The 20,483-nt window shown below is 50.0% G+C and overlaps 1 protein-coding gene across 4 annotated transcripts; it reads right to left on the reverse strand.

Moving 5' to 3' along the window:
- Positions 1–8,463: 8,463 nt before the first annotated feature.
- Positions 8,464–20,338, reverse strand: DGUOK (deoxyguanosine kinase). Of its 4 annotated transcripts, none has more exons than XM_025212817.1 (7): positions 20,281–20,338; positions 18,419–18,531; positions 18,050–18,237; positions 15,366–15,513; positions 13,286–13,401; positions 12,048–12,147; positions 8,464–10,453 (listed from the first exon to the last, which is right to left on the reverse strand). In XM_025212817.1, the coding sequence occupies exons 3-7, from the start codon at positions 18,199–18,201 to the stop codon at positions 10,427–10,429; spliced, it is 543 nt and encodes a 180-aa protein (XP_025068602.1). In that variant the 5' UTR covers positions 18,202–18,237; positions 18,419–18,531; positions 20,281–20,338; the 3' UTR covers positions 8,464–10,426. The 4 variants fall into 4 exon arrangements, with proteins under 4 accessions (XP_025068602.1, XP_025068601.1, XP_025068600.1 ...); XM_025212816.1 differs by having other exon boundaries at positions 18,050–18,240; positions 20,281–20,334; XM_025212815.1 differs by lacking the exon at positions 20,281–20,338 and adding an exon at positions 19,196–19,593.
- Between the last annotated feature and the right edge of the window lie 145 nt (positions 20,339–20,483).

Raw genomic sequence — 20,483 nt, forward strand, 5'->3', positions numbered from 1 at the left:
TTTGTTACCAAAGGGTCTTTGCTGGTGCCAGGACTTTCACGCACACTGCTTTCCTATCCATCCTGGAGTGACTGGACCCCGCACTCCAGGCATTTGCTCTTGCCCTGTCCCTCTTGCTCCCAGCCAATGCACATGCCTCCGCTGCTGTGCTGCCTGCATTTTACTCTCTAGGGCCAGAGATGCCCCGACTGAAATGGTGCCCTCAGCCAAGGAACCCCAGGGATGAAGGGAAGCAGCACTTAAGAGTAATCCATCATCATTAGAGCCCACGGATGGGCCTTGGGTACTGCAGGGTCCAGGATGCACCTTGAGCCAAGGTGGGGTCTTTCCCATTGAGGCCAGCCAGTGCCTGCCCACTGCCAAGAGTGGGAGCCTTTCAGAAAGAAGAGACTCCACAAGAGTTGGGCGGCTGGTACGCTGCGCCAGGCGCTGGCTACACTACACCGTTGTTTTGCCGTCACCCTGCGCTCCCTTCCTCCATCTACGGCTGCCCGTTGCGTGAGGCTCTTTGTGACCCGCCTGTACAGCACCCGACACAGCCGGGTGCTGGGAGTCCTACCACAGACTGCCTGGAGACCAAATCCAGCCACCTGGGCCAGGCCACTCCAGCGCCAATCAAGCCCTAAAGAAAGGCCAGTTCCTTCCATCTGGCTCCCCCTCCCAGCACAATGAAAAGCAAAGCACGGGCAAGGAATTCAGGGCTGACAGACTTGGCTGCAAGCAGCAAGCTCCCTGTTCTCGCGTCCCCCACAAGCGGCTGCCTACAAAGCCACAAGTGTCTGGGGTCCCTGCCTCCTCCGGCACGCAGGCTTCAGTGCGAGTTGAGCCAGGCTCGTCAACAGATGGGGGAACTGTGCTAATTGGTTAATTTGGCAGTGGCACAAGACAGCCAGCGAAGACACAACAATGAGAGGCCCTTACATCTCAGAGGGCTTGAATGCAGGTTGAAGGGACTGAAATAATAGACGGAGGGACTTCAGTCATAGAAGAGCCAGGGCAGTTTATTGGATTAAGTACAAAACTGGCAGCCAGGCCTGACTATGCCTTGCTGGCACTCATAGGCAAGACACTTGACCAGCTAAGAAGCAGCACCCCAAAAGGATGGAGATCTTCTATGGCGCCTTTTCTGTACAGGTTTGGTGCTCCGCCTCCCTTGTTTCCCTCCCTCTTACTGTGAAAAATTCGTATCTCATCGATTCCATTTTGCCTGGGAGACTCCATGTAGGAAGGAAGAACTGATCTGTTTAGGACAGAAGATATTCCCTGCCAGAGACCTCCGGTCAGCAAAAGCGATTTTAAAAACATCTCCCTCTCTTCCTTGCGGCCAGGGAGACCATGGGGGAAAAGAGGTCTTTATTAAAAGATTCAGCAGTGTTGTACTGTGCACTACATCCTCAAAGAGTTATTACAAGACTAAGAGCTTGCAATCTTAGCAGACAAGACCAGTACTGGCTGGGGTGGAAACGAGGCAGAGAAACAGGAGGTGACATGACCAAGGTCCCACATAAGATTTGTGGCAGAGGCAGCAGCAGAGCACAGCTTCCAGTTTGCTGCCTTATCCACTGGTCCAGACCTCAGCTCAGCAAAGGGCAGCTGGGAACCACAATACTCACCGCCTCCATCCATGCGACCTCCGGGAAGCTCTCCAAAGAGAATGAGGGAAATCCAGACTAATGCTCCTGATGCATCAAGATTTGTGCACTCACTTCTTGCCATCCCTTTCTAGAGGACACTTGAAACCTCTCTGCCTCAGTTTCACCACTTTGTGGCAACTACACCTCCATATCCATAAGGTACTCTATAAGCGTTAATGGCAATATGCTCTTTAGTCCACCCCACAGGGATTCTTTAAAAACTGCTGCCCATGATACCAGCTCCAAGACCTGGCTTAAGCCACATACATGCCATTAGTGCCTTCCCCGCTCAGCCAGGGAGCTGGGCCTGTGTGTGCCCCATTAATCACTGCAGTAGGAGGCAAGCACATGCACTGAGTGAAGAGTGTGCATAAGTGCTTTGCTGAAGCAGGAACCAAGCTGTTAGAAACCTTGATGGATTTTCTTCCCACCTCTTGACCAAAAACAATAGTGAATCCTTACACCCGCCACCAGGTCAGCTTGCTAGTGGCATCACACAAGATGCATGCATTGTTCGCTGTGAATTATGTCTGTCCGACTTCTGCTACCGTGCCCGGCAGACCTCGTAAATTCAAGGGTATTATTGCAAGAGACAGGTTTCCCTGATAGTCTACCTTTCAAGGGGTATGCACTGGCAGCCCCTCAGCTGTTTGCATGTTTGTCTCACCCACTACAGGCAGGAACAAGCAGCCTCTTTCACTTGCACAGAGCCAAGCCTTGACAGCTCCGGTCACTATACAAAGCCAGGCTGAATGCGTCTTCTGCTTCTATTCCCCTCATCCTTGTTGCCACCTGTTCCACGTCTCTAGCCCTTTATGCAGCAGGGGGTTGTTTGCATGCCCCAGCAGTAAATTAGTTCATCGAGGAATATCCTCTCTCAGCAAAGACCCAGATTCTGCAAACACTTAGAACAGGGCTGTCTCCCGAGCTGCACAGACCGTAGGTGAGGGCAGAAGTCTGCCCACATTCAGTCTGCCACATGCATCAGGCCACAGTCCATCCATATATAGTCCAACTAGCCCCAAAGGCTGGAATAGCAGAACCTATGCTCCCTGACTTCCACATCAGTTTCACATCGCCAAATTCTACAATGCAAGAACCTAAGAGCTGCCAGGCCCATCCTGCCCAATATCATGTGCCCCAGTGGCAGAGTAGATGCTGAAAGGGAGAGCAGACTGGGTCCGACCAGGGCTTTTTCCCCACCGTTCCTCTAACATGCAGCCTCCAGCATTTAGGGTCTAGGAAGTTCCAATTCAGAGGCTGGCTGTACTTCCAACTCTGTGCTCAATAGCTACTGATGCCCCTTTCCTCCGAGAATGTGTCCAACCCCCTTTTGTATCTAGCTAAATTCTCAACTTCCACCACGCCTCATGGCAATGACTCAATCGCAGAAAAGGGTAGGAAGGGACCTCAGGAAGTCGCATTTAGTCCAACTCCTGCTCAAAGCAGGACCAGCCCCAACTAGATCATCCCAGCCAAGGCTTTGTCTAGCCAGGTCTTAAAAACCTCCAAGGATGGAGAGTCCACCACCTCTCTGGGTAACCTGTTCCAGTGTTTTACTACCCTCCTAGTGAGAAAATTCTTCCTAATATCTAACTTCAACTTCTCTTGGAATCCCATGCTGGGTGAAAAAGAACATCCTTGTGGTAGTTTTAAACTTCCTGCCTACTAGTTTCATTTTGTGACCCCTAGTTCATGTAGTAAAGGCAGGGTTGACCCCAGAAGTACAATTCTGAATAATGGTTCTCTCTCATCTAGTCCATCTAATGCAATCAAAAGGACAGAAAGCCCTTACCCAGCTTTAGTTTCCAAGTGCTTTGTCCACACTAGTCAAGTGGCTTGGGTAACAAATCTCCCACCACTAACACATGTAATTATCAAACTCCCCACTAACTTTTATTTTCCCTCTACAGGGTAGAACAGCAGCAAGAAGTGATATATGAAGTCTAGGACATGGCAAAGCTGTGCATTCAGTTAAGAGATGCAGGAAACAATCATTTGTCCTCTCATCTTACCAAGTCCATCGCTTCGTGGTCCTCTCCCACTGCTTTGCCTCTCGTGACAGATCAGTAAACAGGTTGAGGAGCACCTTTCTGACCTAGTCACCATACCTCGCATCCACATTTGCCCAAGCATCTGCTTGAACAATCTACATCACTGCAGTTGGGATGGAGATCAATCAGCCTTCCACCAGGTTGGATCCACATGTGCTGTTCGAGGAGACAACTGGAGGCTGGCACATCAGAAGTGCTGTTTTATGGTATCCCCCGCTGGCTGCCTCTCTCCCCCCGAGGACTTGCCAGACCACAGCTGGCTAGCAGAATCAAGAGAGGCACTGTTAAGTTCATAAGGTGCATCATCTTGCCTGTTTCTTTGTCTAGTACCAAGCTGTTATGAGCATCAGGCTGAGATTGTTCAGCCAGGCCTACGGGAGTTAGAGATGTGCAATACCATAAATATCTTATCATAACCACATTCTAGCAGTTATAGCATAGACACGGGACTCATATCCATCCAGTAATTTTTAATCCCAGGATAGCACACAATAAGCAACTGTCGTGCAAACATGCAACCTTGTAATAGGTGTGTGTTATAATGCTCTATTTGTACCAACGGGATATTATAGGCTGAATTCTCAGTTCTACTCAGCCCATTTTTGTTGGCTGAGTAAAAGCAGCTTTAAACACCAGGGTAAGTCTTTTTCCCATGCCAGGACAGTACAAAGGGGCCAGGGCACGCAGGGAAATAATTAACCAACCTCCACACAACCCCTTTATCTCTCCACTCCATCCGTAACAGGTCATTGAGGCAATGATAAAGAGCAGAACCCAGCCTGTTATTTCCACAGTCTCTGTGTTCTGAATACTTTTCTACTGGATGCATTTCTGTCTGGCTCACATGGCTGGGAAAGTGGGATGCTTGCCTCCATGCACCTATAAGGGAGGACAGGTAAAGCTGGGCAGAGGATGAGCTTCTGAGCATCAAAGAATTAACCCCTCACCTGTGTTCTGGGCACTCCTTTCCCCTCTCAGTTCATGGGTCTGTTACAACCCTCTCCCACTTCATCCCCCATCAGGATCAATTTTGATGACAGGCTTTTTGGCACGGGGCCCGGGGGCTCAAGACTGATCTGAGTGTGGAGTCAGGAAGAACACTCCAACACCAGCGCAAAAAGACAGCACACCCCCAGGTCTTCCTTCCCTATGAAAAACACTGCCTTCTCCTGCCTGACTGTACCCACCTCGTGCTAGCCAACCGCTTTTCCGAGGTTCTGTCTCACAACACCACAAGCTGATTGAGAAAAGGTCATTCGGGGGTTTTCTCCTCCTTCTATCCACGGCATTAGGTCAGCGGTAAGAGGTGGAGTCCCACCGCTCACCGGGTTGGTCCTATCACAAATCCCAGCCATCTATCACAGAGACCCGTGTTTCATTCACACATCTCTCCATATTGCTTAAATTAGGTAAGAGTTATGAAAATGCACAGGAACTCCCGATGGCACCGATACCACTACCGTACACAGCAGAGCAGGGGAAAGGAGACAGCTTCTTGATATGGACCAAACTGTCTGCTGTGCAATAAGGAGGAAAGTATTTGGAGCGGAGTGTTAACTTGTGGCTGCAAAGGAGATCCTCTGCTTTGAGAACTGAAGCAGAAAAACACTCCTGCTTCCCAGTTTAAACCCAAGCAATCCTAAGCAGAGTGACTGGGGCAGGAACTAGCATTAGGAAAGAAATGGCTCCGAAGCAAGAAATACCAAGCATCAGCAGTATCAAAGCATTAGGCTGGATTTGCAAGCGTTACCATTGGTGGAAAGGAGATGAGAATTAGGCCGAATTTTACCCAGCTCGTGGAGATTTATGAGGCAGAAAATCAAATTACTATCATTCCTCCATCTCACACTTGCCAGCTTCCCTTGTTTTGCTGCCCCCCCCCACCTCAGAGCATAAATAACAGCTGACATGGCATCATTAGGCACCGAACGGCCCTCATTCGGCCATAATCACTACCGACCCCCGCTTTGGCTTTGAGCCCGCGCCAGCCCAGCTGAAACACCCCACATCCCACTGCTCTGAACCACTTGAAAGCAACAATCCAGCACAAACACCCCGTGGCAGGAGACCGCCTGTTTGCACAGGGGCCCAGGCTGGGGCAACGCAACTCGTTAGCTTGGCTGGGATTTCCAGCCTGGCAGAGCCTGGCTGTCAGCAGGCTCCCAAATCCCACACAGCCTCTGGAGAAGGGCAGCTGCAAAGCACTCATGTAGCAGACTCCTGCCTGCAGATCCTCTCTGCTACACTGGTTTACATCAGTTGCGAATCCACTGCTAGCAGTCAAGCGGGTGGAATGCACCGGAGCAATGGATCAGGTTGAGAGAGCAGTCAGCAGCCGCCCAGCTCAGCTAGTACCTTTGGGTGACTCTGAAGTCACAGCGATACAAAGCCCACTGATGGGCATGGAGGCTCTGTATTCTCAGCATGGCCCGTTCCAAGTCCTGTCTGACCAGAGGTTGAGCCCGCTGCTCTGATCCACGGTCACAAGCTGGTGAGGCTCTGTCTGTGCCCCAGAGGACTCTGTGTTGTCACTGCAAGTCCCACGGCTAGGGAGGAGCAATCCAGCAGACACCTGCTAGTGGTCATGAAGGAGATGCTTAAGCAGGCAGCAGTCCAGAGGAAGAGCCCACCACTACAAAAAATGTGGCTGCATCTTCTCCAGGCAGGAGGCTCTGCCAAGGACAACCGAGCTGAGCCCAGCAAGTACTTTGCTTCCTGCTTCTGATGGATCTGTGACATGCACATGGCATTAGGAACAGCCAGTCGCAGTACCAGACGGCTACCTCTGGGGTACATGGCACTAGCCACAGGATGCTGTATTGGGTCTGATCCAGTGTAGCAATGTACAGATACGATGCCATGATGGCAGCACAAGCTGGCTGAGCTGTGTCCACCTGCCCCGAAGCTCTGTGAAGCTGGAATCAGACTCAGAGAAGCAGGGCTGAAAGGGACCTCCAGAGGTCACATCTAGTCTCGTGCAGGATCAGCCCTGTCCAAACCACACCAGACTAATCCATTGTCCAGCCTCTTAGTGAAATGACTGACAGCCCTGACGCAACACCAGATGTCACACTCAAACCTGCCACAGATAAAGCTGGGAGACTGCAGCAGCCAATATTCTTCCACTGTAAAAGGTCATGAAAGGTTATAAAAGGTTGCAGCTGGATCTGGGGCAGAAGGCATTAGCTGGTGCACTCGGCCTGCTGCACAAACCTCAAGGTGATGGGAAACGATGAACAGGGCCATGCTGAGCTCTTAGGAGAGGCATAAGCAGGACATTTCAGAGCACAAGGCCTTCCTAAGGACAGCGTCTTGCAGAGATCTTCATGGCAAGGACTGAGTCAATTTGGTTCTGAGTCCAAGTTGCAATGCCAGGGACCTGCTGTCCATTCCTGGCAACCTCCACGGACAGAGATTTCACCATGCTCAACCAAAAGGCAGGTGCAGTAAGTTACACATCAGTACCCAGGTAGCATGCCAGAAGGCAGACACTGCTGCTGTCTGTGGTCAGAGCAGAGGACAAACTCAGGACACCAGGCTTCCCCTACTCCCTCCTGTCACTGACCAATGGTGGCATCTCCTTATGTCTCAGTTCGCCCATCTTCACCACCAGCCTGTAAAACACCTGGAAATCTGAGGACCAAGCACCCTGAGACAACGCAAAAAAGGCTGCCAGCAAGCAAGAAGAAAGCAATTGTTCACCAGCCCTGGAAAAGCACATGCAGTTTGCCTTCTTTATAGCAAGAAAGATGAATGTGTTTGCTAGGGCAAAGGACAAAGCCAGGGCTCTGCCACGTTGGAACTCAAGGCAAACTTCTGCTGGGCTTTCTGCTACCAGCCGAGAGCTGAAGCCACATGGGAGACCAGAGAAAACAGGCTTTTAGCAGGTGATTTCTGACGCAGGATTCCCTCTGCCCAAAAACTGATGAAGCACATGCATCGAGGGCCATGCTCTAGCAACAGGAATCGAAAAGCCAAAAACCTGGGACTGGGGGATTCTTTGTTTGCTGAACAAACCAGCCCTGGTGGCTTTCCCCAAGAAACCACACTTCCCTGGCCAGCCCATCCAAAGCACGGGAAAAGTCATACAGACTCAGGGTTTTGATTTGAACTTCAGGATTGGAGCTGAAGCTTGGAAGCACGGTGCCACCTACTGTCGAATTACAGGCGGTACTGGGCTGCTGGACCCATGGATGGGTCTCCAGAAAGGGCCCTCACAGCAGCTCTCCCCAGCCTGCCATGGGCTGGCAACTGGGCCTCCCAGTCTCAATATCTCAATGACAGGCCAGGGCCCAGCTGCCACCATCTCCTCCCCAGCTTCATCTGCCTTGTCCAACCCACTTGCTACGTTTAATTCTTGCCTCCCCTGCTACTTGTCTCCTCTCCCCCTCCATCCATTGGCAACCCTTCATTGTTCCCTCAGCGGGCTGCTGCCAGTGCATGGGGCAGAACTAAGGAGATATACCTGGTTGGCACCACCTTCTGAGGCCTAAGCATCTCAGAAGGAAAGCACAGAGAGTAGGCTGCTCTCTGCAAGAACAAGGTGAAGGGAAGACAGGTGAGTGATCTGACCAGCACATGAAGCACTCAAGTATCCAACTCTGTGATTCAACCCCAGTCACACAAGAAGCCTTGGGTAGAGGCAGGAGCTGGACCCCGATCACCCAAGTCCTAAACGCAGTGCCTTCACCGCAACACCATCCTCCCTACCACAGCTTCACCCAACAGAGGCCAGCCCCCACTGGAGAAGAGCCAAGCAAGACATGGAGGCTGCGGAGAAGGAAGAGAGTCATTTAATTCAAAAGGGTTTGTCCCGACTTCATACAAACCTGACTTCATACATACAATGCACAGAATTTCCTTCAGGAAATAACCAGCAAATTAAATTCTTTTAAAAAGCAGCTATTTCTTAAATAGGCACCCTAAAAACATCTACCAACAGTGCATGCGTGTCCTCCTAGGAACACAAAGGAAGGGAACCTGGAAGCAAATACAGCCTCTATTAACAGGTATAAAAAACCCACATATTCACATTAGCTTGCTTCTGCGCCTCAGTCACAGGAGCTGCTGAATGCTGCAACACAACCTAACACCACTTACAAGTAGCTCCAAGTCTTAAAAGCAGCCAGGCAATGCACAGCTCCCTCTGCTCCATCCACAGGAGGGAAATTCAGACGTCCTGAAGTCAGCGGAGCCAAGATTTCTCCCAGCATGTGGCAAATGTCCTTAGGACAGCCGGTTACCAGGTCATGCATGTGCATTTGGGAGGGATCCTGGCTGCTGTCTGAACAAAGCCATTTTTCTCCCTGACATTTTTAAGTTGCCTGTTTCTCACACTGCTCCCACATCTCTTTGACATGTGGACTGGAGGGGACTAACTGGCAAGTTCTGGCTCTAAGTTCCTGTAAGGCCCAACCACACATCCTAATCAACCCAGACTGACCTGCTTTCAGCAAAGAGACTGAGCTAATTTTAAGGCTCTGGAAGGGTTGTGCATTCAGGGTGGGATTTCCAAAGGGAAGACAGGGGAGGCAACCAAGTTACACTGAGGTTCAGAGAGAAGTGGGCACCTGGCTCCCTTCTACTCCTCTCAAAATCCAGCCTCACAGCCAACATTTTCTCTTTCTTAGCTTCTGCAGATCCGATCCCGCTCTCCTAAGTTAACTCTCTGAGGGTGGGCTGTGTTGGGGGCAGCCAGTCTGCCCTGCCAGCCAAAACAAGAAGGCAAGGTAAGTGGGGACTGTAAGTTGGCAAGATATAATATAGGTCAAACCTACTCTGGAGAGTAAATGCCTTTCAAATGAGGACACCGTAAGCACAGGAAAGGTTATGTGACCTGCATGAAGTCACAGTGAGTCAGCTGGAAAAGAGCCCAGCTCCTGCTCTCACCATGATACCATCCCAGACACAGACAGAGTTAAGCACTCTGTAAGCTCTCTAGAGCACACCACTCCCCTTGTCTTTCTGACTGGAACCAGCTGATTCATGTAATTCATGCTAGAGCACTGCAGCTGACCACAAACAGACCTGGAGGTCACAAGGCCCAAAAGACTGCAAGCGCGTTAGGTTGTAAACTTGAAAGGCTGCCTAAACACTCACCTGGACTTCCCATTTCCACTGTGATGAACCAGCCATAAGATCTTATGGGATCCACTGACTTTCACATACCAAGTACCTGTGTTCAAAATGAGTGTGAAATAGCAAAAGCAACAGTAAACTCTGCCTAGGCACAAAACAACAGCCAGAACGTCCACAGGACGCTGTATATTTTATCATACCCATCTTCATCCCTAGGCAAACACAGTATACGACACAGTGCAAAGGATAACTTCTAGTAATGGAAGGGAAGTGAGTTTGAAACACTCATTCACATGGAAAGGAATTCTTCATCATTTCTAGGATCATTCTTCTAGGGCTCATAACCATTGGGAGGCTCCTAAAGGCAATCACTCTCTGAGAGCTTTTCTTCCTGCCCAATACCCACACAGGGAAGTTTGTTACTGTGAAATCATTCCTGATCATACAAACTTTTCTCCCTCCCTGCCAAGGTCATGCTGGTTTGGAAGAGAACCCCAAAATCCAGATGTCGCTCATTCAAACCCAACAGCTATGGGTTTTTCCCCCTTCAACACAGATTTGCTGACTGCTCTTGGACAGAAAGCAGCACTGTTTGGTCCACGGGATCACAGATGGCTGAAATCCAGAGCTAGGACTGGAACAGGGTGCCCACAATTCACGTCACAGCTTCTTTATAAAAGTCTTCACCTGTGACAGAAAGAAAGCAGCTTTTATCACAGCACACAGAAAGCAGGCAACACATCCACATCCCTGGAACACCTCTCCATCCCTGGAAATGTTCAAGAACAGGCTGTTCTGAGCAGGAGACTGGACTGGATGACCTTGTGAAGTCTCTTCCAACCCTACTTGCCTATGATCCACAGCTATACTCCAGTCACAGACCAGGTAGTACAAAGCCTTCCACACCAGATGTATTTTATCAGAGACACTGAGAGAGCAAGAAGCTTTAGCTGATCTTAAAACCCACCAAAAAGAAAGAGGAGATTATTTTCATTGCAACAGAGCTCAGAGTTGCAAACCCCACTGTACAAGTGGATATAAATACTACCCAGGCCCACAATAGCTTGCTTATTAAGAACAGTGACATATGAAGAAGAGGGTAGATAATTATAACCATGGGGTTTTACAGGGTGGCAAGTTACACAAGCAACAGGCATCTCCTGTGCATTTCCTGGCAGAATTTACAGGACAGCACAAGGAATGGAGCTGTTTCACTCACCAGGAAAGCAGTATCATCACCTTCTCTTTCTATGGCTCCACTCAGCCCAAAGGAGCCTAAAACACTACAATTCAGTCCCAAGGATTTTATATTTGGTGCTGAGAATTAAGCATTTCTGCAGTGAAATCCAACACCTATTCAGCAGCACAGTTTGGAACAGAAAACAGAAAACCACCTTAACCAATTGAGAGGGAACTGAGAGGGAAGAGGCGATTCTCAAATTTGGCCAGGACATCAAGGATCAAATTATTCCTTAATTAGTAACTCCTGGTACTTGATAATCAAATAAATAGGTGCCTGGATATGCATCTTGTCAACTGGCCACTATCTCCATCCCGCATCCCTTAACACTAAGCTTTGGCATGGGCCATGGGCACCATGCCTATAAGGACACTTGTTCAATATATTACACCAAGGATGACTCTGGGGGCTTCTATTTTATCTGAAGTACAAGAGAAATCAGAGCAAGGTCTTCTAAGCTATACACCGGTTTACTGGGATATTGGCAATCAGGCAACATTATCAAGAGCAGCTTCATCCAGCAGAGAATACACAGACATACTCGCTGCTGTGTAGGAAAGTCTCCAGGCCCTCTGAATCTGTCATCATGGGTTGAGGCAACTTCCAGACTCCCACCCCTCTGCCTTGGTGTGGAGGAGTTTTATACACTTCAGGTTCAAATGTCTTATTCCCACCCATTTCTCTGAAAAAACAATCTCTTCGCCAATTAAGTTGGGAGCAGGGAAACCGAGGCATTACCTGTGACCACTGTTCTCTCCTGGGCTCACCTTAGTAGCACTGGCTTGTACATCTCGGCTCCCTTGAAACTGCCCCTCACTATCTACCTTCAGACAGAACTACTTCTGGGATCTGTGAGGAGTGACACACCTAACACAGCAAAAAGGGATGAGGGGGGTTCAGGAATCCCCTGCACTAACAACCACTGAACATGACTGCAGCTGGTCATCTCCCCTCCAGAGGAAAAAAGAACGCTCTGTCACACACCCATCTAATCCTGCCCTTTGTCCGAAGGGCAAGCAGAGGCCAGTGTCAAACACCTACCTTCCTCATAAGCTCTTCTTGAACTGACGGGTTGTGCTCAAAGTCCTGGTTGACATCCAGCACCAACACGGGAGCGTTCCTCAGGTTTTCAAAGTGGACCCTGGAGAAGACAGAAGAAGGGCTCTGAACAATGGTGCTTGTTGGCAAACATCTGGAGGAGGCATGGGTAGAACAGGCCCAGGGAAAAGACAGATGCATCAGACCTTTCTTCTAGCACGAGTTCTGCTCTCATACCAGTTCAACCATTCAGTGAAGCCACAGGGAGCCAACACTTTTCCTCATATCCATCAAAGCAAGAGAGCTCTGAACTGAGGTGCTCTCAGCAAGATTCAGTCCCCCTGGATTCAGCATCATTCAAACCAGCAAAGCCCTCCAAGTGCTACCTGACACAATACCCTTATGCCAGAGGCATCCTCCCAGAAGTCCTTTGAAGGGTGCCACAGGAGGTGTGAAGAGATAAATGAGCTGTGAGGAGATAAGCAGTTAAGGCAGCTTATCTCCCTGCCTGGCTGCTCCCTTGACCCCACTGCAAGGAGGTCAGCCCTGTAATAAATACATTAGTCTTTGAAATAGGGTGCCTCTCAGTTGACAAAAGTTATGGAGGGGTGTCTCAAATCTGACAAGAAGTGCCATGACAAGGGAAACCTAAGATGAGGAACATGAAAGGGCAAGAAGTACCCCTACATTCCCAAGGGGGGGCTGAGGTTCCCCTGTCTTTGAAGGCCCATGAGGATTTGTGGTCCCCTAGCAACTTAGGGAAGAGACCTAACAGAACAGCAGACCTGGGACCCAGGACTCCTGGGTTCTACCACTGCTCAGCAGCAGTACCCATTATTTCTGTGAGCTGGATCTTGCCACATCCTAGCAATGGCCCCAGGTCAGTGGATAAGGCAGCAACCCCCTGACAGGAGTTGGGTCTGAGTGGTCTCTGGCAGGAGATTCAGGACTGGGTGCAACAGAAAACAGCACAAGGCAACTCCAGATGAGGACAAGCCTACTGAAATGTCCTCGCAGAACTGTGTCATTCAGATCAACAGTCAAAGGAACAGTGGGAAGCCTCAGAGAGGGATGAAGAAGGGCTGTGAAGAGCTGGAGGCATCAGGGAGAGATCGCCAGAGCTGGGGAACAGGCCAGGGTGGAGAGGGGGGCAGACGTGTGGTTGGGAGCTAGGTCATACATTAAAGCCACTGAAGGGGCCAGGGACTGAGAACCTGCCCGCCTTTTCCCCCATCACTCACTCTGTGCTTTTGTTGACTAGCCAGTTCTCGTGCTGGGCATGAAGCTGCTCCAGATACTCCAGCCTGATGTCTTTCTCCTCAGCCCTCGCCCTTCGGTGAAGCCTTTCCAGACATTTCTGGAGAGAAAGAGGCAGCTCTGTTAGCCAGATCACCTTACGTAAGCCCCACTGAATTTAGTAGAGGGCTGTTTGGCATGAGCCAGGGAGGAGGCTTAGAGGGTAGTGCAGGCAGCAGTAACAGCTGAGAGGCAGCAGGGAAGCAGGAGATACAGCTGCTCTGAGGGGAGACAGCCGCACAAACAAGTCAGAAGTCACAGGGCCTCTTTACTCGCTACTAATCAGTGCCATGGAGGGGCTTTCAGATGAGGAGAGACTAAGAGGCCAGGCCTGTTCAGGTTAGAAAAGAGATGCTTGGGGGGCAGGATAAGGGCTTACATAATACTAAATGGTGAAGTCAATGGGGATTTATTATTTACTGTCTGTCACGGTACAAGAACTAGTAGGTAGTAAGTTTAAAATGACCACGAGGCAGTCCTTTTTCACCCAGTGGGTCATTCAAGGGTGAATCTTGTTGCCCCCAGATGTGATGGAAGTGGAGAGTTTAGACAGATTCACAAAGGGACCAGACATTCTTGGAGGAAAGGGGCATCAGTAACTATTGAGCATGGGAGTGTGAAGCAGGGCCTCTGAATCAGAACTTCCTAGACCATAAATGCTGGAGGCTGCAAGTGAGAGAGGAACAGTGGAAAAAGCCCTGATCAAACCCAGGCCACTCTCCCTTCCAGCATCCCCTCTCTGCCGTCATGTGACCCAGGAGACTGAGCAAGATGGACCTACAGTCTGACCCAGGAAATGGCAGTTATGTTCTTGTGAACAGGTGCAGGCACCAGAATCAGGCTGGGTGTCAGACAGGCATCAGTCAGCACAGGCCATTTCACCTTGCAGATAAGTCCTTGGGGCACCAAAACCTCCCTAGAGGTTTTTAAGTGTACACTGCACAAACACATGGCTGAGATGGTCCTGCTGACCCTGCCTGGAAGGGGGCTGAACTAAATGTGACCTCCTGAGCACAGCCCCATATATCTATGGTTTGCCTTGTATTCCTGGAACCTTTCATAGGTGGCTCCTTCTTGTCCATGCGTTAATAGCTGCATTCAAGCTGCCTTTTTCAACCGCTTCCCAGGCTGCTCCATAAGAAGAGGGTCAAGTGAGGGACCAAGTATGACCAGAATCATGAAAGAAGATAAAAACCACATTTTTCGAAGGTTCCAGTACTAAAGAAAGATGCCCTGATGGTTCTCCACACAAGCACCATGCTCCACCCACCGCTACCTGACTGTGGAAGTCTATCGGTTGCCAGCACGAAACAGGAAGTGCTGGCCCTGTCTGAAGATGGGACAGCAGATCAAGTGGCCCATGTTAATTAGAATCAGAGGATCTCTAGACACCCCCAACAAAATGAAAGCCCCAAGTGCTAATCTCTGACACACAAACAGGACGTATCCAGTCTTGTTATGAAGAGAAGGCTGAGAGGGGATCTGGTGGCTGTCTATAAACTTACCAATGGGGACCAGCAGGGAACGGGAGAGTCCCTGTTCCCCCGAGCACTACCAGGAGTAACTAGGAATAACGCCCACAAGTTGATTGAGAGTAGGTTCAGGCTGGACATCAGGAAGCACTACTTCACTGTCAGGGCAGCTAGGATCTGGAACCAACTTCCAAGGGAAGTGGTGCTTGCTCCTACCCTGAGGGCCTTCAAAAGGAGGCTAGATAATCACCTTGCCAGGGTCATTTGACCCCAGTACTCTTTCCTGCCATGGCAGGGGGTCGGACTTGATGATCTGCTCAGGTCCCTTCCGACCCTACCTACTATGAAACTATGAAAGGAGAATTGCCACCACTTTACACATGGGAAAGGTGGCACAGACAGTAAGTCCCACAAGGAGTCCAATCAGATCTCCTGGGTTCTCCTGTCTCACCCACAAGGCCACACCACTTCCCTTGCCCTGTTTCTCATGTGGACCAGAATTCCTTGGCCTCCCTGGGTAAGAAGGCCAGACCTAGCTGAAGCTTTCCATTACCTCTGGAGATGCTTGGAGGTAGAGAAAGCCATGCAGGGCAATTCGGTCCCCAAACTCTTGCACAAGGAAAGTGTGCCAGTCCTGGTAGATGGTCCACTCGATCTCACCCAGATGGCCAATCTCAAACTGGTTCTTGGCAAAGACGTACCTGGGAAAAGCAGACAAGACATGGAGCCTGATGGAAGAAAACACAGTGGTTCCAAAACGGTATGATTGTTACGCTGCAGGTGGCACTACAACAAATTACGAAGGGTTACATCAACAGCAGGCTGATCTCAGCTACAGAGATAACATCCAGAGTGAGGTGGCATTGAAGGCAGCATGTTTTGAAGTGGTTTTTAACCCAAGTGATACTGGCTTTCCCTCACAGGGGCCTAACTGGGAACAGCCCAATTACTTGTTTTAAAACGAGATGCAATGGTTTTTGTGGGTAATAGCTTTTATTGGATCAACTGCATTTTTGGAATGGATATAGACAAGATTTATGGTACCAAAGGTCAAAAAAGAAAACAGACATAGCTTGAGGATGTAGCAGACAGAACCAAGGCCTGTGTAAAACTCCATCTGCGGTTAAAACCAGGATAAAAGAGAAATTATCAAGTAGCTGACAGACGAGAGAAATACAGTTGGTCCAATACAAGGCATCACCCACAGAAATCCTTGCCTCTCACATACTCCCTGGACCATCACAGCTCCAACACTTTCTTAAACAGGGAACTCTAACTGGAAGTTGTTTTCCCCGCTCATGGGGAATTGCTCCTTCTTTGGCCATTCACAGCACAAAGCAATTGCTTCTGCATTCAGGCAGCATTCACTCTTCCCTCACTTTCAGGGCACTGCACACCCAGCTCATTATCTCACCTCCAACTCAGATATCTGGAAACCACAACTTTTCAGCCCAAAGATCCACCAAAACCACTTTCCAAAGAGCCTAGCCCCATTACCACATAAGAAGCACCTCCTTGGAAAAGCAAACACCCCCAGCCCCACTTCACATCCCGAGGCAGACTCAGGAAAGAATCCTGTAAACTCATTTTTCAAGTCAGCATCCATGTAAAGCAGTGGTTCTCAGCCATTTTAGACTCAAGGCAACTCTCATTCAAGTCAAGGTCCCCATTGGATGCTAGCTCTTAGTTTTCACCCAGTTTTTGACTGCGGAAAAATAAAAGAGCAGTTCTTCTGCCGCAAAGAACTCAGAAAGCCCACACAAGAGCAAAATGGTTTTGACATTGGATTTCTGTTTGAAGTATCTGGGTTTTATATTGTATCACATGTAGATGTGTACAAAGTGCTAATGCTGCACAGCATCCCACAGCATACTTAAAAGCATCTCCCATTCCCCTGGTTAAGAATCATTTGTATAAACACTTCAAGTCCCACTATCTGACAAGCAGCTACAAAACAGAGTCAAGCAGGTTTCCAAGTGTCCAAGCAACTGTGATGGAAGGGGTGAGACTTGGTCTGACAACATGAATGGCACTGAACTGCCCAAAGCACATACTTAGCTCGGTTTTAAAAGGATGTATCTGAGGAATAACGAATGGGAACATTCGTGGGAGTTTTATATAAGCCTTTCAATGAAATGTTTTGCAGAACTGAAAACAGAGCACATCCATGTTTGGGAAGGCTATGCACTTCCGGCATGAGCTCTGAGGAGGATTCAAGACTGTCAGGCAGAGATAACATGACCCCTGTGACTCTTCTATCACACCTGGTACACTTTCTATTTCCAGTAACCAGTTGTGCTGGCCTAAAGTCTGGCAGAAGGAAGGGCAGAGGGGTACCTAACTGCTTTCTGCAAGTCCACTGATGGCATCACAAAAAGAGTCCAACCTCTGAAAACTCATGCCTCTCTGAAGCTATTTAGTCTCCAAGCTGCGCCCCCCCCCCCCCCCCGCCCTGCCTTCTGTTTTAAGAGCTTTTTTCCATTTTTTGGGCCTCCTAACAGGTCACCAGTTTCTCTACCTCCCCTCAATAGCCATTTAAGGCTGAGTTCCACATGTGAATAGGACCAAATAACTTGCACTGTCTGATGGTACAGGGTGCAATCACAGCAAAGCAAAGAGCAAATGTGATTTGTCCCCAGCATTCTCTTCAGCCTTCACAGGTACCAGGAACCTCTGGGTCTGTTCTCAGTAGCAAGCTGTTTTCTCTCTGAACTCTCCATCCTATGGTGTAGTCAACTCCAGTCAGACCCACTGTGCAATTCCTTGCTACACCAGAACAGACGCCTGAGTGGGTGACTTGTTTCTGAGTGGCTTGAAGGCAAGAATAACACATGCCCCCAGCAGCTGGGGGGGCATAGCAGTGGTGGTAAAGTGGAAGCTCCCACAGATGCCGCCGGCACTGTTGGCAGGGTGTGGGGGTCAGGGCAGTGAGCACCAACCAGGGGTCAGCGACCACCTGCCAACGCCACCAGCCAGCGGGGATTGCCGACCACCCGCAGATGCTGCCTGTAAGTGTATTTAAGAAGCGGGTTCGGCATTCGCGAATATTTGAAACTGCAAATAGTGAGGGTTTTCTCTAATTGCATAATATATGTAACGTGTAGTAGGGATTTTGGAAGCCCACATGGGTTCCTCTTTAATTAAAAAAGCAACCAAGTATGGCACTGCCACACTTTCCTGACAAATGGAGAGCTCCCTAGCATGGTGGCTACAGCCCAGGACTCCTTGGCACCGTACCTATCACTGTATACTGATCTCTCAAAGATCTGTACAGGGTCCTGAGACTTCAGCAGCTTCTCCGGCAGGGGCTCCAGCTGTGCTTTTAGCCGGGTCATGCAGGAGTAGGTTTGGAATGTGTAGGACCACCGGGCTGGCTCCTGGTAGATCATCTGAAGCAGGTTCCCAAAGCTCTGGGATGACGAGACCTGCTGAGGGAATGGCAGAGGCGCCCAGTGAGGGAGGAAGTCTCTGAATCTGGCTGATTCGGCTGAGAAGCAGAGCCCCTCTGAAGCCTGTCAGAAGTAAACCAATGAGGGCATCTCATCCTGATATACCCCCTGGGGATCCTGATATACCCTCCACCCACACCCACACTCGTGGACTCACCTCGTTGGGTTTGGAGGCCTGAACCTTCTGCCATTTTGCCACAGGCTCTGTCCCCACGCACCACTCGGGGAATGCCTTGCCAAGCAGACGGACAAACGTGGACTTCCCCACCGCTGGAGAAGAAACACAGGGGCATTTGTCAGTGTTGGGTGCCCAGAGAGAGAAGATACATCCAACCCTGCATGTCATCCCAGGTCCCCTTTGACTTGAATAAGGAGGACACTCCCTCGAGCAAAAAAAGTGATAGAGGATTTGCTATCTCTGACCAAACCAGTGAGTCTCAAGCTTTTTAGATTCAAGGCACCCCTGGATAGACTTGAGGTCCCACTTGGAGAAGGCCAGCTCTTAGTTTTCTGCCAGAAAAATAATAGTGTCGTTTTTTGTTACAAAGAACTAAAAAAAAAGTACAGCTACGGATGCCTATTTGAAAGCTCTGGGTTTGCACAGTTAGCAGTGCTAACATGGTGCACATCTCCAGAATGGATCTCAAGGCACCCCAGTGCTGTAACATCTAGTTGAAATCACTGATCCACCCAGCAGTCTATCCAGATTAACACACCACAGCCAACAAAATGCTTGTGTGAATGATGCCACCAGTGCCTATTTCACTGCTAAACAAACTAAATGTTCTATAAACCCCCCTCCTGTCTACATAGGAGCCCCCGACTGGCACATAAAGCAACCGCCCTGCAAGATTTAGCAGTAGAGTATGTAAAAGAGTCTCATAATAGCTGAAACCGCACTGTTTCAACCAAATAGAACTGTACTATTGCATACATTGGACACAAAAATCAGGACATAATCGGTGTCTTGGGAGAAGCTGCTTCGTTAGGACTTTAAGGAGCCGTCAAAACAAGCTGCTTGTCTATCGCTGCTTGTTCCAGCTCTCAAGGCCCTGGTGCCACAGTCACGCCGAGTTTATGGATAAGTACAGATAACAGAGAGCTCAGACTGAAAACTCATCTCCATTGTTACTGGCTGGGATGAATAAATAAATGCTTCATTTGTGTGATACAGACTGCACAAGGGACAGGAAATGACACCACCTCTTTGGCTCTGACAATTGTGAGATTAACACGGCCCACTACAGCTTCAGCATCAGAGGAAAGGCAGGCCAGACAGGCCCTCACAAGGGCATCTAGTCCAGACCCCTGCTCAAGGCATCCCTCCTCACAGGTCCTCTGATCCCAGGAGCACTTTGGCCTGAAGAAGGATGACAAGGGGCAGTTTCAAGGGAGCTGTGTGGCACAGGGCAGCCATCACGCTCCCAAGCTAACAAGGTGACCCCGGGAAAGAACAGTGGCCACCGGCCAGACCTCAGTTTCGCTGCTCCCAACTCAATCGGCCAAGAGACCCTTATCTGCAAGGAATGGGCCGGGCAGGAATACAAGCATCTGAACCTGAAGCGTATAAGACTCCTCCGCACCACGGCAGAGGGGTGGGAGTCTGCAACTTGCGGCGACCGCGAGGGGCCGGAGACCCAGCAGCAAGGGGGAGGGGGGTGCAGCCTCTGCTGCAGGCAGCTGCTTTTGGTTATGTTTCCTGATAACTAATATCCCAATAAACAAGCCTCTAGTTAAGAAGGACTGGCTTTAAATCATACAAAAGTGGGGCTGGAAGAGGCCTCTAGAAATCATCTAGTCCAGCCCCCTGCCTGAGGCAGGATCAGTCCTCTCCAAACCATCCCCGGCACATCTGGCATCTCAACTTTACATAAGAGGACGGTCAACACGCGCCAAGGGGAAAGCAGGGACGCGCGGCAGCCAGCACCCGGCTTGGGCTTCTCCAGATAAGAATCACTCGGGGTGCACTGCTGCCTACCTGGCACGGGTATCTTGTTTAGCCCTCTCATAAATACATACCAGGATGAGAAACGGATGGAGAGCAGGGCACTGAGGACGCCCCTGTCACCCCCCCACCTCCCCCAGCCCTTCTCCCTCGCCGGGATTCAGAGAGGCGCTGGTCAGACCCCTCGCGGCTCCGAGGGGGCTCCTAAGGCAGAAGGCTTTGGGGCGCAGGGAGCTAGAGGGTGGGATGTCCCAGGCCCTCCCCCCGCCGGCAGGGA

The sequence above is a fragment of the Alligator sinensis genome, unplaced genomic scaffold (assembly GCF_000455745.1).
Source record: "Alligator sinensis unplaced genomic scaffold, ASM45574v1 scaffold453_1, whole genome shotgun sequence".
Lineage (NCBI taxonomy): Eukaryota > Metazoa > Chordata > Crocodylia > Alligatoridae > Alligator > Alligator sinensis.